The sequence below is a fragment of the Meriones unguiculatus genome, chromosome X (assembly GCF_030254825.1).
Source record: "Meriones unguiculatus strain TT.TT164.6M chromosome X, Bangor_MerUng_6.1, whole genome shotgun sequence".
Taxonomy (NCBI): domain Eukaryota; kingdom Metazoa; phylum Chordata; class Mammalia; order Rodentia; family Muridae; genus Meriones; species Meriones unguiculatus.
In genome coordinates, this window is record NC_083369.1 from 97,153,165 (window position 1) to 97,173,966 (window position 20,802).

The window sequence follows — 20,802 nt, forward strand, 5'->3', positions numbered from 1 at the left end:
CTTTCTGAGTGAGGATTGATCATCTTACCCAAAGTTCTCCTTCTTGCTTAGCTTCTTTGGGTGTACAGATTTTTGTAGGTTTATCCTATATTATAGGTCTAGTATCCACTTATAAGTGAGTATATACTATGTGTGTCTTTCTGCTTCTGGGATATCTCACTCACGATGATCTTTTCTAGTTCCCACCATTTGCCTGCAAATTTCATGGTTTCCTTGTTTGTAATTGCTGAGTAGTATTCCATCTTGTAAATATACCACAATTTCTGTATCCATTCTTCCATGGAGGGACATCTGGGTTCTTTCCAGATTCTGGCTATTATGAATAAAGCTGCCACGAACATAACCTTTGTTTTCTAACCACTTTTGATTGACGTTCTTTATTTTTATCTTTTGCCTCTGCCTGAGTATTTTCTTTACATATTATTCTGAACTCTTCTCTTAAAGTCTGCACCCATATTTGACACCTATCTCTATGGTTTTGTTTTGTTTTGTTAAATAATCTATTGAACCTCTTTTTTTATGCCTCACTTCCTGAAAGCCAGAAGGGCCTGGGCAGATGTCATGCAGATTTTAAGAGATCACAGATGCCAATCCAGACTACTATACCCAGCAAAGCTTTCAATCAACACAGTCAAGAAAACAAAATAAACCATGAAAAAACTAAACTTAAACAATATCTACACAGGAACCCAGCCGTACAGAAGATACTGGAGGGAAAATTCCAATCCAACAAAAACAACTACACCTAAGAAAACACAGGATGTAGATAACTTCACAACAATAAATAAATAAACAAATAAATAAATAAATAAATAAAAGAAAACAAGCAATGAAATACAGTAACACCACCAACTCCACAAGAATTTTTTTCTTTATATTGTTCTAGTTGTTCTTTGTGTTGTTCCAGTATCTTTACGCGGGCCTTTGAGAAGACATACAAGGCTAATCCAATGATTAAAGTTAAATTGATTACTATGAATGTCACCATAGTCATAATTTTTAAATTTTCCTTTTTTTTTCTGTCTTAAAACCATAGAAGAGATAATCTGTCATGCTCCAAGAAATCTGTTTTATTGTCTCTCCCATACTGTCTGCTTTGTTAAAATTTATGTATAGCATAAAATCGTGATTATTAAACAACTTAGCTGATCATAAGCTCTGTTCCTGGTCTGTGTTCTTTAAACTCTGCTGTGTCTCACAAAACTTCTATTTATCAGCTCACAGAAAAGAGATGTGGTTTTACCTCCCACCTGGAACTTAGAATTATTTTACCAGATCCCAACTCCTCCCCCAATCAGTTGAGTACCTGTCTGACTGGGAAAGGCACTTAGTTTGGACCTATTAAACTGGCCTTTTTTCTTTAGATAAGCTTTGTCCTGAGAGAGCAGTTGATACAGCCTCTCAGCTTTTCTTCTAGACCTTACCTGTTCAAATGCTTGAAGTTTCATTGTTTGTCTGTGGCTCCTGCTTCCAGGGAGAGGTATTTTTTTTTTCTGCCTCCCTTACTGGATCCTGACGCTTTCCTCACTCTGGGAAGTTTTTGGGTCCACGAATATTTGCTCCTCAGACTGACAAGAACCCCTTCTCAATGGGATTTTGCTTTCTTCCCTGGCTAGCAAAGTCTGGCTTTGTTAAAAAGCCACATTTTTTCTCCACCTAAAGAAAATGCCTCTCGGGGGTTTGTCTAATCAGGAATCTGTGAGCTCCTAGTTTAGGAACTTCCTTTGCTTTGTTTTTAAAAACATAACTAAAAAAACTGCTCTATACTTTTGCTTTCTATGGAAGTTATTGCTAGATTACTGTAAATTATGCTTCACGTTGGTTTGCCATTGTTGTTGAATATTAAATTTTATTATTGATCATCTTTTAGTTAAATAGCAGTTAGTCCTAAACCAGCCTGTATACCCAAATCACCACACAGAGGCTAGGATGTGTTTAGTTAACTTAAAGCACAGTTCTGGGCAATGGTTACTCCATCCTAAACCTCCAAGCCCACATAGTTTCCTCCCATTCATATTTAACACATTATACTTGCTTTTAGTCATATCTTAAGTCCAGTTCATCTCTCTTTGTGGTGCCAAGTACTCTCTTGTAAATCTCTGCTCCCTGATTCCTCCCACTCACTTCTCTCTCCTTCCCTCCAGACCAGGATGTCCCACCCTATTCTCTCCATTGCACAGCACTGGCTGGTTGTTTTATTGAAAATACAGAGAACAAATGGTGGCATGTTTACACAAACTTGAGACAGGTGATGCTTAGGATAAGCATCACAATGCAATGTCCAGATTGAAACAAGATAGTGGGGTAGAGAAATCAGCATTTGAATGAACAAAGGTAAATTGTATCCATCCCACAAGAACATTATACCAACATATGATCACAACATGGGCATGCCTGGTGGGAGATAGTCTATCAACCTACAGAAGTTGAGCTGATGGGCTAGATCTCTGATGCCAGGAGCTTGTTATGTCTTGAAAGACTAGGAAGCAGAGAGCACAGTCAGAAGTAGGCTCAGGCTAAACCTCTAAAGCTTGTCCTTATAGTTACGCATTTGTCACCTATGCCCTAAGCCTAACAGCTTTCCATAACCTGTAAAAGCACTACTTCTTGATGAGTGTTTGAACACATAGGCCTGTGGAAGACATTGCATATTCAAACTATGATAGGGATAAAGAAATGAGGCCTCTTAAGGTACATAAATAGAAATGGCTGTATAGATAGGTTATAAACAGTTAAGGAAAAGGTAAATAAAGTTGCCTATCTCTGAACTGATTTTTTGGGTAAAAAGTTATAGCACTTATAAATAGACATGGAAGACAGGTGGGAGAAGCTGCATTTAGGATAGAAAATTAATTGTACTGTTTTAAATATGTTAAGTTTTGATGAAACTATAAAATGGATTTCAGATATATGGGATATATAGTTTGGAGATTTAGAGAATTCCTCTGGCTGGTGATAAAATTATTACTTACCACCAAAATGACAGTATAATGACAGTATTTTAATATAAGGGGCTAGTGGTCATTTAGGAATCGTACATGGTGAGAGACGAAATGAGGTCAGTTTAGAACAGACAGGTGGAAATTAGGTTAGAGAGAAGACAGATAAGGCAAATCTATGAGACAGATCATAAGAATAATTCACAAAAAAATTAGAATGTAAGGGCTGGAGAGGAGACACAGAAGTTAAGAAATCTATAAAGGTGTTCTTCAGAACCTTAGTTTTATCCCAGCACCTATGTACAATGCTCACAACTACCTCCAACTCTAACCTGAGAGCATCTGATGCCTTCTTTCAGCCTCCAGTAGCACCTGAATATATGTGAGCATACAATCATAGATACAAATATAAATAAAATTCTGTGTGTGTGTATGTGAAATTATATTACAGGGATGAAAAAGTTGAAGTCAAAGGTAGATGGAAGCCCCTTCCTCCAAATCCCTTGTTCAATGGAATTCCAATGTTCTCAATCAGTATATGGTTTGTGATTTTAAAAATGCCTCCCTCTTTATCTAAATACTCAGGCCTGGTATACAGTTGTTCTGAAAAGGGTGAGAAGGTATGCAGTGTTCAAAATTATCATGAGTGTGTTAGAGGGCTTTTAAAACTCTACAAACCTTCATATGATTACAAGTAAAATTTATTATGCCTTATGAAATCCTTGGTCCATATTGGCTGGGTGAACTCCAGCAAAGTGTTCCTATGGGGAACTTGGAGGAGCCCTAAAGCCTTAAGTAGACCTACGGGTATACGGTTTGTTTATGTTGTTGTTGTTTTTTTCTCCTCTTTAACTCAACCATATTCATAGAAAATTTACATTTGTTACCCATTGACATCCTTTGCACATCATATCACTGAATAATTGTTTAAATTGAGCTGCTCTTAAAGTCCTTGGATCCAGGTAGTTCTGGTGAATAAAGAGAACTATAGACACTATAAAGGTCATGCCGCAGGATGCTAAGGCAACCTTGTTGTTTGAGAAAGGCTAAAGAGGTTACACCCCTCAGGAATGCTGGCTTCTTTCACAGAAGACCTGGATTTAGTTTCTGTCACCCACATGGGAGGTGAGAATCCTCGATAGCTCCAATTCCAGGGTATCGAGGGTCCTTCTTCTGACCCTTGTGAGCATCAGGCATGTATGTTGTGCACAGGTATATGTACAAGCAAAAGAAAGGCATACATAAAATAACAAAAAAATTCTAATTTTTTGAAATGTATCATTATAAGAATGACAAATGAGTATGTTTATCGTCTCTTTGACTCCCCCCCCTCGCCCCCATGGGAGGAGCAGCCTACCTAGGCCACAGAGGAGGACATTGCAGCCAGTCCTGGTGAGACCAGATAAGCTAGGATCAAATGGGAGGGGAGGAAGACCTCCCCTATCAGTGGACTTAGAGAGGGACAGGGAGGAGATGAGGGAGGAAGGGTAGTAATGGGAGGGAATGAGGGAGTAGGCTACGACTGGGATACAAAGTAAATAAACTGTAATTAATATAAAAAAATTTTAAAAAAGAAAAATTAATGACAAATGAACTGTTTCTATGCCAGTTGACCCCTTGAGCCCACATAGTTTGATGTTCTAGACTGAATATTAGAAATTGTCACAGTTATAAAGTACTGATTGTTCCTGCTGCTTTAAGCAAGGTGGGTCAAAGAAACCTGAGGACTTATATAAGAAAAAAAATTATATACCTCAGTCTGAGGAGTACCAGAAATTCAGACTAAAGCTGTTTCTTAGCAGAAATTGGGTGTGTCTGGCATTTTAGATGTGAGCAGGGGCAAGTGAAGATTAAAAATAGCTAAAGTAGCCTCTCCTTTAGCTATTTCCAAAAGCAGTAGATTTTTATAACTGGAATAAATTAAGAACTACAAAGCTTTAAATGTGGGAGAAAGTGGTCTTGATAATGACAAAATTAAGTGAAGCTCAGTCTTCACTGATCTTACCTGAGAAGCGGGTAATGGAGAACGGTACCTATATTATTGTTTGTTTGTTTGTTTGTTTTTTGTGACTATCCTTTAATTTTTGTTTGCTAATCCTTTTCCATTTCTGTCATTTCTGACTTTTGATCTCTGAGATTTGGTGAGTGCTAACTGTGTTTTAAAACTATATGTTCATAAACAGCAAGACAGACAAACACAAAGCCAAGCAACAGATTCCACCAGTGCAGCAGGTAAGAACCCCAAACCAGTATGTTGGTGGCACTTTCTGTCTCCAGGGGAGTGACCCACTATCTTCTAGGCCTATCAAACAGACAGTGTCCCTCTGGTGAAGCCCTTCATCCTCACCTGTCAAAAAGACCTGGGACCCACTTGAAGCACAAGAAAATGATATTAAATCTGAGGTTATAAAAATGATAGAGACCATTAAAGAGGAAAATAAAGCCCTCAAAGAAATACAGATAAACACAAAGAGGTGAAGGAACTGAATAAATCCCTTAAAGAAATACAGAAATATATGATAAACAGGAGACTGAAAAGAACAAAACTGTTCAAGACCTAAACACAGAAATAAAAGTAATCAAGACGCATCAGGCAAGAGTAGAGGTCTGATCTCTGATATTAGAAATAAATTGGGACGTCTAAAACAAAAAGGGGGAACTGTAGAGAGCTGCAGAATGCTATGCCTTAAAGATGGAGCTGGTTTCCGCCTTCCACCTTCCCGATGGTGAGTGTTCTCTGTCAGGAACAATTCCACATTTGGCTAAGGCTGAGGATCTGGCTTGCTTCCATGTATGTAGACCTATCTGCATTGCCCCCGTGGCATGCCTGGGTTGGCTACCCAGAGGCTATTTAAGCTGTGGGCTGGCTTTCCCCGGGGTCCGAGGATTGTTCAATGTTCCTGAATAAACTGCATTGAAAAAAAAAAAAAGTAATCAAGAAAACACAATCTGAGTCATTCCAGGAGACATAAAACCTAAGGAAGAGAACAGAAACTACAGACACAAGCATCACCGACCGAATACCAGAGATGGAAAAGAAAATCTCCAGTGTACAAGATACAACTGAAGAAATTGATGCATTAATCAAAGGAAATATTAAATCTAGAATGTTCCTGACACAGAACATCCAAAAAATCTGAGGCACTATGAAAAAACCTACGAACAATAGGAATAGAAGGAGTAGACTCCCAACTCCAAGGCCCAGAACTTGTTTTTAACAAAATCATAGAAGAAATCTTCCCCACCCTGAAGAAACTCACAAGAAGCTTACAAAACACTAAACAGTTGGGACCAGTGAAAAATATTCTCCTGCTGCAATAATCAAAACACTAGATGTACAGAAGAAAGAAAGAATATTGAAAGCTTCAAGGAAAAAAGACAAGTTCCATTGAAAGGCAGACCCATCAAAATTACACTCAATTTCTTAGCAGAAACTCTAAAAGCCAGAAGGTCCTGGGAAGATACCTTAAAGACACTAAGAAACCACAGATGTCAGCCCTACCTAGCAAAACTTTTAATCACCATAGAGGGAGATATTCCCATCCAAAACCAAATTTAAACAGTACTAACCACAAACAGACAGAAAGCCTACACAAAGCCCTAGAGAAGATACTTAGAAGGTAAAATCCCACCCAAGGAAGGTTAACTACACCCAAGAAGACACATGAAATAACCAAACAAGTCAAGGACTTATAGAAGAATTTCAAGTCACTGAAGAAAGAAATTGAAGAAGATATCAGAAGATATAAAGTTATCTCACGCTCATGGATCTGTAAGATTAACATAGTAAAAATGGCCATCTTACGAAAAGCAATTTACAGATTCAATACAATCACCATCAAAATGCCAACACAATTTTTTACAGACCTTAAAATAATGAATTTCAACTTTATATGGAAAAAAAACAGAATATCTAACACAATCCTGTACAAAAAAATATCTTCTGGAGATATCTCCATCCCTAATCTCAAGCTATATTACAGAGGAAAAGAAAGAAAACTGCATGGTACCAGCATAGAAGCAGACTCATGCATCAATGGAATAGAATTGAAGGCCCAGAAATAAACCCACACACCTACAGATTCTTGATTTTTGACAAAGTAGCCAAAATGAAAAAAAAATAACATGTTTAAAAAATGGTGCTGGTTGAACTGGATGTCTTACATGTAGAAAATGCAAAGAGATCCATATATATCAATCGGTATTAAACTAAACTCCAAGTAGATCAAAGACCTCAACACAAAACCAGACACTAAATCTATTAGCAGAAGAATTAGGAAAGAGCCTCAAAATCATAGGATATAATCATAAGATATAAAATTTCCTGACGGAATACCAACAGACCAGGCTCTAATATCAACAATTAATAAACGGGACATCATAAGACTGAAATGTTTCTGTAAAGCAACAAACTCTGTTACTAGAACAAAAAAACAGCCTATAGACTTGGAAAAGATCTTTACCAACCCTACATTCATCAGAGGGCTAACAACATAAATGTATAAAGAACTCAAAAAATTAAACACTAAAAAACAAACAAACAAACAAAACAGGCTAAATAATCCAATTTAAATGTGGAGTACTGAACTAAACAGAGAATTATCAATAGAGGACTATAGAATGGCTGAGAAACCCTTAAAGACCAATTCTCTTCAAACTATTCCACAAAATAGAAACAGAAGGAACATTACCAAATTTATTCTAGGAAGCCACAGTCACCTTGGTACCTAAACCTCTCAAAGACTCAACGAAGAAAGAGAATTTCAGGCCAATCTCCCTTATGAACATTGATGCAAAAATATTCAACAAAATACTTGCAAACCGAATACAAGAACACATCAAAGATATTATCCACTATGATCAAGTAGGCTTCATCCCAGGTATGCAGGGGTGGTTCAGTATACAGAAATTCATCAATGTGATCCACCATATTAACAAACTGAAAGAAAAAAAAAAACACATGATAATCTCCCTAGATGCTGAAAAAGCATTTGACAAAATCCAACATCCATTCATGTTTAAAGTCTTGGAGAGATCAGGGATACAGGCACATATCTAAACATAGTAAAGGTGATATACAACAAGCCTATAGCCAACATCAAACTGAATGGAGAGAAACTTAAAGCAATCCCACTGAAATCAGGGACAAGACAAGGCTGCCCATTCTCTCCATATCTCTTCATCATAGTGCTGGAAGTCCTTGCACAGCAATAAGACAATTGAAGGAGATCAAGGGGATACAGATTGAAAAGGAAGAAGTCAAATTAACACTATTTGCAGATGATATGATAGTATACCTGAGTGACCCCAAAAACTCTACCTGGGAACTCCTACACCTGATAAATACCTTCAGCAAAGTGGCCGAATACAAAATTAACTCAAAAAAAAAAAAATCAGTAGCACTCCTGTATACAAAAGACAAAAGGGCTGAGAAAGAAATTAGGAAAACAACACCCTTCACAATAGCCAGAAATGACATAAAGTACCTTGGTGTAACCCTAACCAAGCAAGTCAAAGACTTGTATGAAAAAAATTTCAAGTCTCTGAAGAAAGAATTAGAAGAAGATATGAGAAGATGGAAAGATCTCCCATGCTCATAGCTTGGCAGGATTAACATAGTAAAAATGGCCATCTTACCAAATGCAATCTACAGATTTAATCCAATTCCCATCAAATTGCCAACACAATTCTTTACAGACCTGGAAAGAAAAATTCTTAACTTCGTATGGAATAACAAGAAACCCAGAATTGCTAAAACAATCCTCTACAATAAAAGATCTTCTGGAGGTATCTCCATCCCTGATCTTAAGCTGTACTATAGAGCAACAGTTACAAAAACTGCATGATACTGGCATAGAAACAGAATGGTGGATCAATGGAACCGAACAGAAGACCCAGAAATAAACCCACACACTTATGGACACCTGATTTTTGACAAAGATGCCAAAACCATACAGTGGAAAAAGGATAGCATCTTCAACAAATGGTGCTGGTCCAACTGGATGTCTACATGTAGAAAAATGAAAATAGATCCATACTTATCACCCTGCACAAAACTGAAATCCAAGTGAATCAAAGACCTCAACATAACATCAGACACATTAAATAGGCTAGAAAAAAAACTGGGGAATACCCTAGAACTCATTGGCACAAGGGACAACTTCCTGAACAGAACACCAACAGCACAGGCTCTAAGAGAAACAATCAATAAATGGGACCTCATGAAACTGAAAAGCTTCTGTAAAGCAGAGGACACCATCATCAAAGCAAAGCAACTGTCTACAGATTGGGAAAGAATCTTCACCAACCCTTTATCTGACAGAGGGCTAATATTCAGTATATATAAAGAACTAAAGAAGCTGAAAAGCAGCAAACCAAGTAATCCACTTAAAAAATGGGGAACAGAGCTAAACAGAGAATTCTCTGGAGAGGAATATCGAATGGCAGAGAAGCACTTAAAGAAATGCTCAACCTCATTAGCCATTAGGGAAATGCAAATCAAAACAACCCTGAGATTTCACCTAACACCCATCAGAATAGCCAATATGAAAAACTCAAGTGACAATATATGTTGGAGAGGTTGTGGAGAAAGTGGAACCCTCCTCCACTGCTAGTGGGAATGTAAACTTGTACAACCACTCTGGAAATCAATTTGGTGCTTTCTCAGACAACTAGGAATAGCGCTTCCTCAAGATCCAGCCATACCACTCCTAGGCATATATCCCAAAGAGGCTCAAGTACACAATAAGGACATTTGCTCAACCATGTTTGTATCAGCCTTATTTGTAATAGCCAGAAGCTGGAAACAGCCCAGATGCCCCTCAACTGAAGAGTGGATGCAGAAACTGTGGTATATCTATACAATGGAGTATTACTCTGCAATGAAAAATAAAAAAAAATCATGCAATTTGCAGGTAAATGGTGGGACCTGGAAAGGATCATCCTGAGTGAGCTGTATCAGAAGCAGAAAGACACACACGGTATATACTCATTCATATTGACTTATAGGATAAACCTAAAATCTGTCCATCTAAAGAAACTAATCAAGAGAGAGGACTCTGACTAAAACGCTCAATCCACATCCCGAAAGGCAAGGAGGGTGGACATCAGAAGAAGAAGAAAGCAGGAAACAACCTTGGAACCTGCCACAGTGGGCCTCTGAAAGGCTCTGCCCTGCAGACTATCAAAGACGCTGAGACTTTATGACCAACTGTTGGGCAGAGTGCATGGAATCTTATGTAAGAAGTGGGAAATAGTAGGTTATGGAGAGAACAGGAACCCCACAAGGAGAGCAACAGAACTAGAAGATTTGAACACAGGGGCCTTCCCAGAGACCCATACTCCAACCAACTACCAGGCATGGAGATAACCTAGAACCCCTGTGCAGATGTAATCTATGGCAGTTTAGTGTCTAAATGGGTTACATAGTAATGGGAAGAGGGACTGCCTCCGACTTAATCTGATAGGCCTGCTCTTTGATCACCTCCCCCTGAGGGGAGAGCAGTCTTCCCAGGCCAGAGAAGATGACAATGCAGCCACTCTGTATGTTATCTGATAGACTAAGATCAGAAGGAAGGAGAGGAGGACCTCCCCTATCAGTGGACTTGGGGAGGGGCAAGCATGAAGAAGGGGTAGGGAGGGTGGGACTGGGAGGGGAAGAGGGAGGGGCTTATGGGGGGATACAAAGTGAATAAAGTGTAAAAAATAATAATAATAAAAAAGAAAAAAAGAAATGTTCAACATTCTTAGTTATCAGGGAAATGTAAATCAAAACAACTCTGAGATTCCCTCTTACACCTATCAGATTAGCTAAGATTGACAGTATATACTGCTGAGGTTGTAGAGAAAGGAGAACAGTCCTACATTGTTTCTGGTGCATTTGCAAACATGTGCAACCATTTTGGAAATCAATCTGGTGCTTTCTCAGAAAATTCAGAATAGCACTACCTCAAAATCCAGCAATACTACTCCATATATATATTTGAAAGATGCTCAACCATACAACAAGGACATTTATTCAACTATGTTCATAGCAGCTTTATTCATAATATACAGAATTTGGGAAACAACCCAGATGTCCCTCAACTGAAGAATGGATATAGAAATTGTGGTACATTTACACAGTGGAATTCTACTCAGCAATTAAAAACGGGGAAATCATTAAATTTGTAGGCAAATAGATGGAACTAGAAAAGATCATCCTGAGTGACATAACCCTGAAGCACAAAGATATATGGAATACACTCACTTATAAGTGGATATTAGCCATAAAATATAGGGTAAACATACTAAAATCTATAGTCCTAATGAAGCTAAACAACAAGGAGGACCCTGGGAAAATGCTTAATCCTCATTCAGAAGGGCAAACAGGAGAAACATCAAAAGTGTATAGAGGACAAGAAGGAGGACAGGAGCCTACCACAGAGACCCTCTGAAAGACTCCACCCAGCAGGGTATCGAAACAGATGGTGAGACTCATAAGCAAACTTTGGGCAGAGTGTAGAAAATCTTCAGACTCCAAGATGGCTGCGAGCAGAGCACACCATTTTGGAGAGGCAGAAGACATGAAGCTCCGGAATTGGTGAGTGGAGAGTCACTCAAAGCTAGAATTTGGACTTTTGGGCTTTCTAAAGGAGAAGGGCCACCACAGAAGCGTGGAGTGTTAGTAGACTTAGATCGGGCTCGGACTTCTCCGGGAAGGAAATAGGGCTCTTCCCTTGTCCGGGCCTCCCGCGGGGAAACCCACACACAGCACCAAGCAGCGGAGCACAAAGCTCACATCCAGGAGATCAAGGCAGCAGAGACAGTGCTCCGGGCCTCTTCCAGCAGCGGTCTGCTGTAACCACCCGTTGAACACCCGTCCCCTCCTTGGACATACGTCCCACCCGGCCCCGCTCAGGACGCTCAGGGCCCTCCAACTCGCGGAGCATCCCCTCCCCCATCCCGCTGACGTGATCCCAAGCTAGACCACAGCAGGAAGTGCAGTGGATCTCACGCCCCAAGTGGCCAGAGCACAATAACCCCAGAAACCTCCTCACAGGAGGAGCGCAGGCCCAATCACAGAGCTCCAACCACTGAACGCTAACCACAGAGACTCAGATCCACATACAATTCTTCCTGGATACCAAAGCCGCAAAGCTCAGTGTCTGGGACCCAAGACAGGCAGAGGCAGGGAGGCAGGGATCCAGACCCCGCAGCTGCAGGGGAGAGCAGTAATGACCTGCTGAACCCCACCACTCAGAGGAGAACACACCCCACCTAGGGCCCTCTCGCCAAGCTCTTGACCCTTCAGAACACACCCCTCACTACCACCACCACCCGGCTCTGCAGGAGTGCACGCACCACCGAAACTCCACCCTGCCAGAGCACACGCCCAATACAGTGCTAGCCACAGAGACTCAGATCCACAGTACAACCCGTCCCAGATCCCAAGTCTGCAAGTGACAGCACAGACTACACAGGGCTGCCCAGCCAGTGATTGTATGGGCCATCCAAGCCCTCAGTGGCAGAAAACCAGCTGAATAGACACCAAAGACCAGCAGACTTGTAAAATCAATACGTGCACGCATTCTTCAACAGCACTTGCGATCCCTTAGCGCCTGCGATCTCTTAGCACCTGCAACAACTTCAGTGCCTACAGGGCACCCCTCTCACACACTGAAGGCCTCTTCATTCACCAACACCCTGTCCCTTAGGACACACCCATAAGCACATGCTCAAACACACGCTAACCAGCATTTGTCCTTCTGTGCCTGCGAACTTTCCTTCTACAGGTATAGCTGAATAACCAACATATACACTGAAACCACTAGACCTCACCCATTTTCCTGAAGAATTCTCCAAATACCAGAGAAAAACCAGTCTGACCTGCAGAATCCAGGAACAGACAGTGAACACTATGGATAACCAAATGGCCAGAGGTCGGCGAAAGAACACAACCAACGCAAATCAAGATATCATGGCTTCACCAGCAACCTCCAAAATTATTGGACACTCCAAATCAGCAGAAACACAAGAAAATGATTTTAAAGCTATGATTATCCAGTTATTTGAGGCACATAAAGAGGAAACCAACAAATCTCTCAGAGAAATAGTCATAGAGATTCAAACAGTTAAAGAGGATTAAAAAAAAATCCCTTAAAGATTTGGCCTCCAGAAATCACAAAATTTGCAGGCAAATGGTGGGATCTAGAAAAGATCATTCTGAGTGAAATATCCCAGAAGGAAAAAGAAAAACACGGTATATACTCCTTTATATAGACCTATAAGATATGATAAACATAATGAAATCTATACATCTAAAAAAGGTAATCAAGAGAGCAGGCATGGGGTAAGATGATCAATCCTCGTTTAGAAAGACAGATGGGATGTGCATTGAATATATAACAGGAGTCTACTGAGCGCATCTGAAAGACTCTAACTAGCAGTGTTTTCAAAGCAAAGACTCATAACCAAACCTTTGACAGAGTACAGGGAATCATAAGAAAGAAAGGGAGTTAGTCTGATGGGGAAAGGATAGGAGCTCCACAAGGACCAAATATATCTGGGCACAGGGTATTTTCTGAGACTGACATTCAACCATGGACCATGTATGGATATAACCTAGAACCTCCACTCAGATGTAGCCTGTGGTAGCTCAGTAACCAATTGGTTTCCCAAATTGAGGGGAACAAGGACTATTTCTAACAGGAACTCAATGACTGGCTCTTTGTCCTCCCTACCCCCAAGGGAGGAGCAGTCCTGTTAGGCCACAGAGGAGGGCTTTGCAGCCAGTCCTGAAGATACCTGATAAAACAGGAACAGATGAATGAGGAGGAGGTCCCCCCCCATCAGTGGACTTGGGAAGGGGCATGGTGGAGATGAGGGAGGAAGGAAGGGACTGGGAGGGAATGAGGGAGCGGGATACAGCTGGGATACAGAGTTAATAAAATGTAACTGATAAGAAAAAAATAAAATAAAATTTTAAAAAATGTAAAAAAAAAAAGAAAAAGAAAAAAGATTTGGCCTCCCAAATAGAAACAAAGAAAAATGAAGTGAACGAAGAAGCTCTTAAAGAAACACATGCAAATATAGCCAAACAATTGGAGGCAGAGGCACTAAGAGAGGAAACAAAGAAAAAAATAGAGACCATTTTGGAGACACAGGAATCCACACTCAAACAGATGAAGGAAATGTTGCAAGACATGAAAACAGAATTAGAATCAATAAAGAAAACACAAACTGAGAAAACCCTGGAACTGAAGAACTTAGAGAAAAGAGAAGGAATCACAAAGGGAAGCATCACTAATAGAATACAAGAGATAGAAGAGAGAATCTCAGATGCTGAAGATACACTCACAGAAATTGATACTTCTCTCAAAGCAAAAATAAAATCAGAAAAATCCCAAACACAAACCATCCAAGAAATCAAGGACACCATGAAAAGGCAAAATCTAAGAATAATAGGAATTGAAGAAGAAGAGGAGTCCAGGCTACGAGGTCCAGAAAATATCTTCAAGAAAATCATAGAAGAAAATTTTCCCAACCTAAAGAAAGAGATGTCCACAAACATACAAGAGGCCTACAGACCACCAAATAGACTAGACCAGAGAAGAAACTCCTCACGCCACATCATAGTCAAAACACTTAATCTACAGAACAAAGAAAAGATACTAAAAGCAGCAAGGGAAAAGGGCCAAGTAACATATAAAGGCAAACCTATCAGAATCACACCAGACTTCTCATCAGAAACTATGAAAGGCAGAAGGGCCTGGGGAGATATCATACAGGCGCTAAGGGATCACAGATGCCAACCTAGACTACTTTACCCAGTAAAGCTTTCAATCAACATAGATGGAGAAAATAAAATATTCCACGACAAAACTAAATTTAAGCAATATTTGAACAGCAACTCAGCCCTACAGAAGATACTGGAAGGAAAATTCCAATCCAATGCAAACAAATACACCCAAGAAAACATAGGTTAAAGATAATTTCCAACAAAAATCAAAAGCAAACAAGCAATGATTCACAGTAACATCGCCAACTCCACAATAATAGGAAATAATATTCAATGGTCATTATTATCTATCAACATCAATGGACTCAACTCTCGAATAAAAAGACTCAGACTAACAGAATGGGTGTGGAAACAGGAACCAACATTCTGCTGCATCCAAGAAACACACCTACGCAACAAAGATAAACATTACCTCAGAGTAAAAGGCTGGAAAACAGTTTTTCAAGCAAATGGACCCAAAAAACAAGCAGGAGTGGCTATCCTAATATCTAATAAAATAGATATTCAACCAAAACTAATAAAAAAAGACATAGAGGGGCACTACATTCTCATCAAAGGAAAAATTCACCAAGAAGAAATCACAATTCTAAACATCTATGCCCCAAATACAAGAGCACCTACATTCATAAATAAAACATTATTAAAGCTTAAACCACACATTGATCGCAATACCCTAATAGTGGGTGACTTCAACACCCCACTCTCACCAAGGGACAGATCAACTAGACAGAAACCAAATAGGGAAATAAAAGCAGTTACAGAGTCCCTAAATCAAATGGACCTAATAGACGTCTACAGATCTTTCCACCCAAACTCAAAAGAGTATACCTTCTTTTCAGCACCTCATGGAACCTTCTCCAAAATAGACCATATAGTTGCTCACAAAGCAAGCCTCAACATATATAAAAAGATTGAGATAATCCCTTGTATTCTATCAGACCACGATGGACTAAAGCTGGACATCAACAACAATGGAAATAACCAAAAACCTACACGCACATGGAAACTGAACAACTTGTTACTCAATGACAGCTGGGTTAAGGAAGAAATAAGGAAAGAAATTAAAGACTTCTTAGAATTCAATGAAAATGAAGGCACAACATATCCAAATTTATGGGACACATTGAAAGCAGTGCTCAGAGGAAAATTTATAGCACTAAGTGCCTTCAAGAAGAAATTTGTAACATCACATACAAGTAACTTAAAGGCCCAACTGAAAACCCTAGAAAAAAAAAAAAAAGAAGCAGATACACCCAAGAGGAGCAGAAGGCTGGAAATAATCAAACTCAGGGCTGAAATCAATCAATTAGAAACAAATAAAACTATTCAAAGAATCAATGAAACAAAAAGATGGTTCTTTGAGAAAATCAACAAGATAGACAGATCCTTAGCCAAGCTAACTAAAAAGCAGAGAGAATCTATCCAAATCACTAAAATCAGAAATGAAAAGGGGGACATAACTACAGACACTGAAGAAATCCAAACAATCATTAGGTCATACTACAAAAGACTATACGCCACAAAATTTGAAAATCTAAACGAAATAGACAATTTTCTTGATAGATTCCATCTACTGAAATTAAGTCAAGATCAGGTAGAAAGACTGAATAACCCTATATCCCCCAAGGAAATTGAAGCAGTCATTAACAGTCTTCCCTCCAAAAAAAAGCCCTGGGCCCCATGGTTTCAGCGCAGAATTCTACCAGACCTTCAAAGAAGTGCTAATACCAATTCTCCTCAAACTATTCCACAAAATAGAAACAGAAGGAACACTACCAAACTCATTCTATGAAGCGACAGTCACCCTGATACCCAAACCACACAAAAACCCAACAAAAAAAGAGAACTTCAGACCTATTTCTCTTATGAATATTGATGCAAATATACTCAATAAAATACTTGCAAACCGAATCCAAGAACACATCAAAGATATCATCCACCATGACCAAGTAGGCTTCATCCCAGGCATGCAAGGGTGGTTCAACATATGGAAATATATCAATGTAATCCATCACATAAACAAAATGAAGGAGAAAAACCACATGATCATCTTTTTAGATGCTGAAAAATCATTTGACAAAGTCCAACACCCATTCATGTTTAAAGTCTTGGAGAGATCAGGGATACAAGGCACATACTTAAACATAGTAAAGGCAATACACAGCAAGCCTACAGCCAACATCAAAATCAGTGGAGAGAAACTTAAATCAATCCCACTGAAATCAAGGACAAGACAAGGCTGCCTGCTCTCTCCATATCTCTTCAACATGGTACTTGAAGTCCTAGCCAGAGCAATAAGACAACTAAAGGAGATCAAGGGGATACAAATTGGAAGGGAAAAGGTCAAAGTGTCACTATTCGCAGATGATAGGATAGTATACATGAGTGACCCCAAAAATTCAACCAGAGAACTCCTTCACCTGATAAACAAATTCAGAAAAGTGGCAGGATACAAAATCAACTCAAAAAAATCAGAAGCCCTCCTCTACACAAAAGACAAATAGGCTGAGAAAGAAATTAGGGAAACAACACCCTTCACAATACTCACTAATAACAAAGTACCTTGGGGTGACATTAACCAAACAAGTGAAAGACCTGTTTGAGAAAATCTTCAAATGTCTGAAGAAAGAAACTGAAGAAGATCTCAGAAGATGGAAAGAACTCCAGTGCTCATGGATTGGTAGGATTAACATTGTGAAAATTGCCATCCTGCCAAAAGCAATCTACAGATTCAACGCAATTCCCATCAAAATACCAACTCAATTCTTTTCAGACCTTGAAAAAAAGATTTTCAGCTTCATATGGAGTAACAAAAAACCCAGAATCTCCAAAACAACCCTGTACAACAACAGATCATCTGGAGGTATCTCCATCCCTGATCTCAAGCTGTACTACAGAGCAATAGTAATAAAAACTGCATGGTATTGGCATAGAGATAGAAAGGAGGATCAATGGAACCGTATAGAAGACCCAGAAATAAACCCATGTACCTATGAATACTCAAATTTTGACAAAGCAGCCAAAACCATTCAATGAAAAAAAGATAGCATCTTCAACAGATGGTGTTGGTCTAATTGGATGTCTACATGCAGAAAAATGAAAATAGATCCACATTTATCACCCTGCACAAAACTAAAGTCTAAGTGGATCAAAGACCTCAACATAAAACCAGATACGCTAAATCTGTTAGAAGAAAATGTGGGGAACAGCCTAGAACTCATTGGCACAGGAGACAACTTCCTGAACAGAACTCCAACAGCACAGGCATTAAGAGCAGCAATCAATAAATGGGACCTCATGAAACTTTTGAAATGCTTCTGTAAAGCAAAGGACACCATCATCAAAACACAGCGACTGCCTACAGATTGGGAAAGAATCTTCACCAACCCTTTATCTGACAGATGACTCTTATCCAGTATATATAAAGAACTAAAGAAGCTGAAAAGAAACAAACCAAGTATTCCAATTAAAAAATGAGGAGCAGAGCTAAACAAAGAATTCTCTGTAGAGGAATATAGAATGGCAGAGCAGCACTTAAAGAAATACTCAACGTCATTAGCCATTAGGGAAATGCAAATCAAAACGACCCTGAGATTTCACCTTACACCCATCAGAATGGCCAAGATGAAAAACTCAAATGACAACACATGCTGGAGAGGTTGTGGAGTAAGGGGCACCCTCCTCCATTGCTGGTAGAAATGTAAACTGGTACAACCACTTTGGAAGTCAATCTGGCACTTTCTCAGACAATTAGGAATGGTGCTTCCTCAAGACCCAGCTATACCACTGCTAGGCATATACCCAAAATTTGCTCAAGTACACAATAAGGACATTTGCTCAACCATGTTTGTAGCAGCTTTATTTGTAATAGCCAGAACCTGGAAACAACCCAGATGTCCATCAATGGAGGAATAGGTACAGAAATTGTGGTATTTTTACACAATGGAATACTACTCAGCAATCAAAAAAGAGGAAATCATGAAATTTGTAGTCAAATAGTGCGATGTAGAAAAGATCATTCTGAGTGAAGTATCCCAGAAGGAGAAAGACAAACATGGAATATACTCGCTTATATAGACCTAAAAGATATGATAAACATAATGAAATCTATACTCCTAAAGAAGATAACCAAGAAAGCAGACACGGGGTATGATGATCAATCCTCATTTAGAAAGACAAATGGGATATGCATTGAACGTATGACAGGAGTCTACCGCAGAAAGCATCTAAAAGACTCTGCCTAGCAGTGTTCCAAAGTAGATACTAAGACTCATAACCAAACCCTTGGCAGAGTGCAGGGAATCATATGAAAGAAGGGGAGTTTGATGTGGAAAGGATAGGAGCTCCACAAGGACCAAATATATCTGGGCACAGGGTCTTTTCTGAGATGGGCACTCAACCGATGACCATGAGAGGATAAAACCTAGAACCTCTGTGGAGAGCCGGGGTTTGGTCACCATGGCACTGGCTTCCGCCCTCAAAACTGGTAAACAAGTCCTAGAGCGCATGACCTTTCGGCAATAGCGCGCCAAGTCACGAGCCCAGCCCGGGGCGTCATATGTGGTGATGGGTGAGCAGCCAATCAGGGATTGATACGTCATCTCACACCACTCTGGTGCGAGCAGGGCTTATATAAACAGCGCCACTTCGGGGCTAGGGGTCTTCCTCTTTTCATTGTAATAAAGCTTGCTGCAGAAGGATCCTGTTGTCCGCGTGCGTTCTTGCTGGCGAGACGATTATGTGGGTCTCAACATCTGGTGCCGAAACCCGGGACGCCGGGGAGCCTGCCATTGTCGGTGCCGAGGAGAGCCCCCGTTCGCGGGGAGGATTCAGAACTGCAGCATAGAGGTAAGTTCTGAGAGGTATGTTTGGTCTTGATTTATCTCATCTTTCACCTCAGCTAGCAGGAGCCCTTATTGCTTTCCCTGTTGTGACTGTTGCCCTCATCCTTTTTCTTTTGGTTTTGTACAAGCTTGAGGGCCATCTCGAAAGGGAAGAGATTAACGGAAAGCTAAGAGCAGGTACTAGATCACTGTGGCTTTTGGTTAAATCTTGCTTGGAAGATGAAAACTGTCGTTCCTCTATTAAGGCTGGTCAGGAAGTGTTGGAGGAGATACAAGACAGCATGTCAGAAACAGAACGGGATAAAAGGTTAAGAGCTCTTACAAAAAAGGAAAAGGATGTCTCGAAAGATGTCCCTAAGGATAAAGACCCTTCCACGGACGGTAAAGCCGTGGGAGCGAAAGGCAAGGGAAAGGACACCCTGGGAGAGAAACATGATAAGGAGAAGAAAAAAATCTAAAAAGGAGCCTCTCTATCCGACAAAAGAAATTGGCAATTCTGAGTCGGAGGAGTTAAGTCCCTCCGAGGATTCAGATCTAGAGGAGGAAGCAGCCCGCTATGAGGAAGAACGATACCACCTGGATGAGCGGCCACTACTGAGAAACAGGAAGCGTGCACTTTCTTGGTCGGCCGCTCCTGTTGTCCCTAGTGCTCCTCCTCCTCCCTACATTGGGAGGTACTGCCCTGACTCCTTCTTTTCAACAAAAGATAGACATAAAATTTTTCAGACTTTTCCAGTATTCGAAGACGTGGAGGGAGGCCGTGTCTACGTGCCTATAGACTACTCCCTAGTCAAAGAACTGGCAGAATCAGTTAACAAGTACGGGGTGGATGCTAATTTTACAATCATGCAGCTTGAGAGGCTGGGCTCTACAGCAAGCCGTGCCCTGTAGAGCCTGATAGGCCTAAGGAAATGGTCAAATGGAAGGATGTCTTGACTGGTTAATGGAAAGGCCCGGATCCTATCTTAATAAGATCCAGGGGAGCTGTCTGTGTTTTCCCACAGGAAGAAAACAATCCATTCTGGGTACCAGAGCACCTCACACGAAAGCTCGCGGCAGCTGAAGATGATCTTTCAATGAATATACCTGCAACTACTTGAAGAGCTAAGGGCGGCGGTGGTGACCATTAATTCTACTCGAGTGAATTTATCGCTCACAGATGGCTTATTATCCTGGGTTTCTCCTGCCTTTTCTTATTTTAAGGAATGGGTGGGCGTTGGGATGTTTGGCGCTGCCCTGT

At 40.2% G+C, this 20,802-nt stretch overlaps 1 protein-coding gene across 1 annotated transcript in view; it reads left to right on the forward strand.

Annotated features, from left to right (window-relative positions):
- The first annotated feature begins 3,038 nt into the window (after nt 1–3,038).
- The window catches only part of LOC110542654 (uncharacterized protein C2orf78 homolog), a 33,417-nt gene continuing 15,653 nt past the window's right edge, over nt 3,039–20,802 (forward strand). Inside the window, 1 exon segment of the mRNA XM_060374669.1 lies at nt 3,039–3,058. Coding sequence (XP_060230652.1) covers nt 3,039–3,058 — 20 coding nt within the window.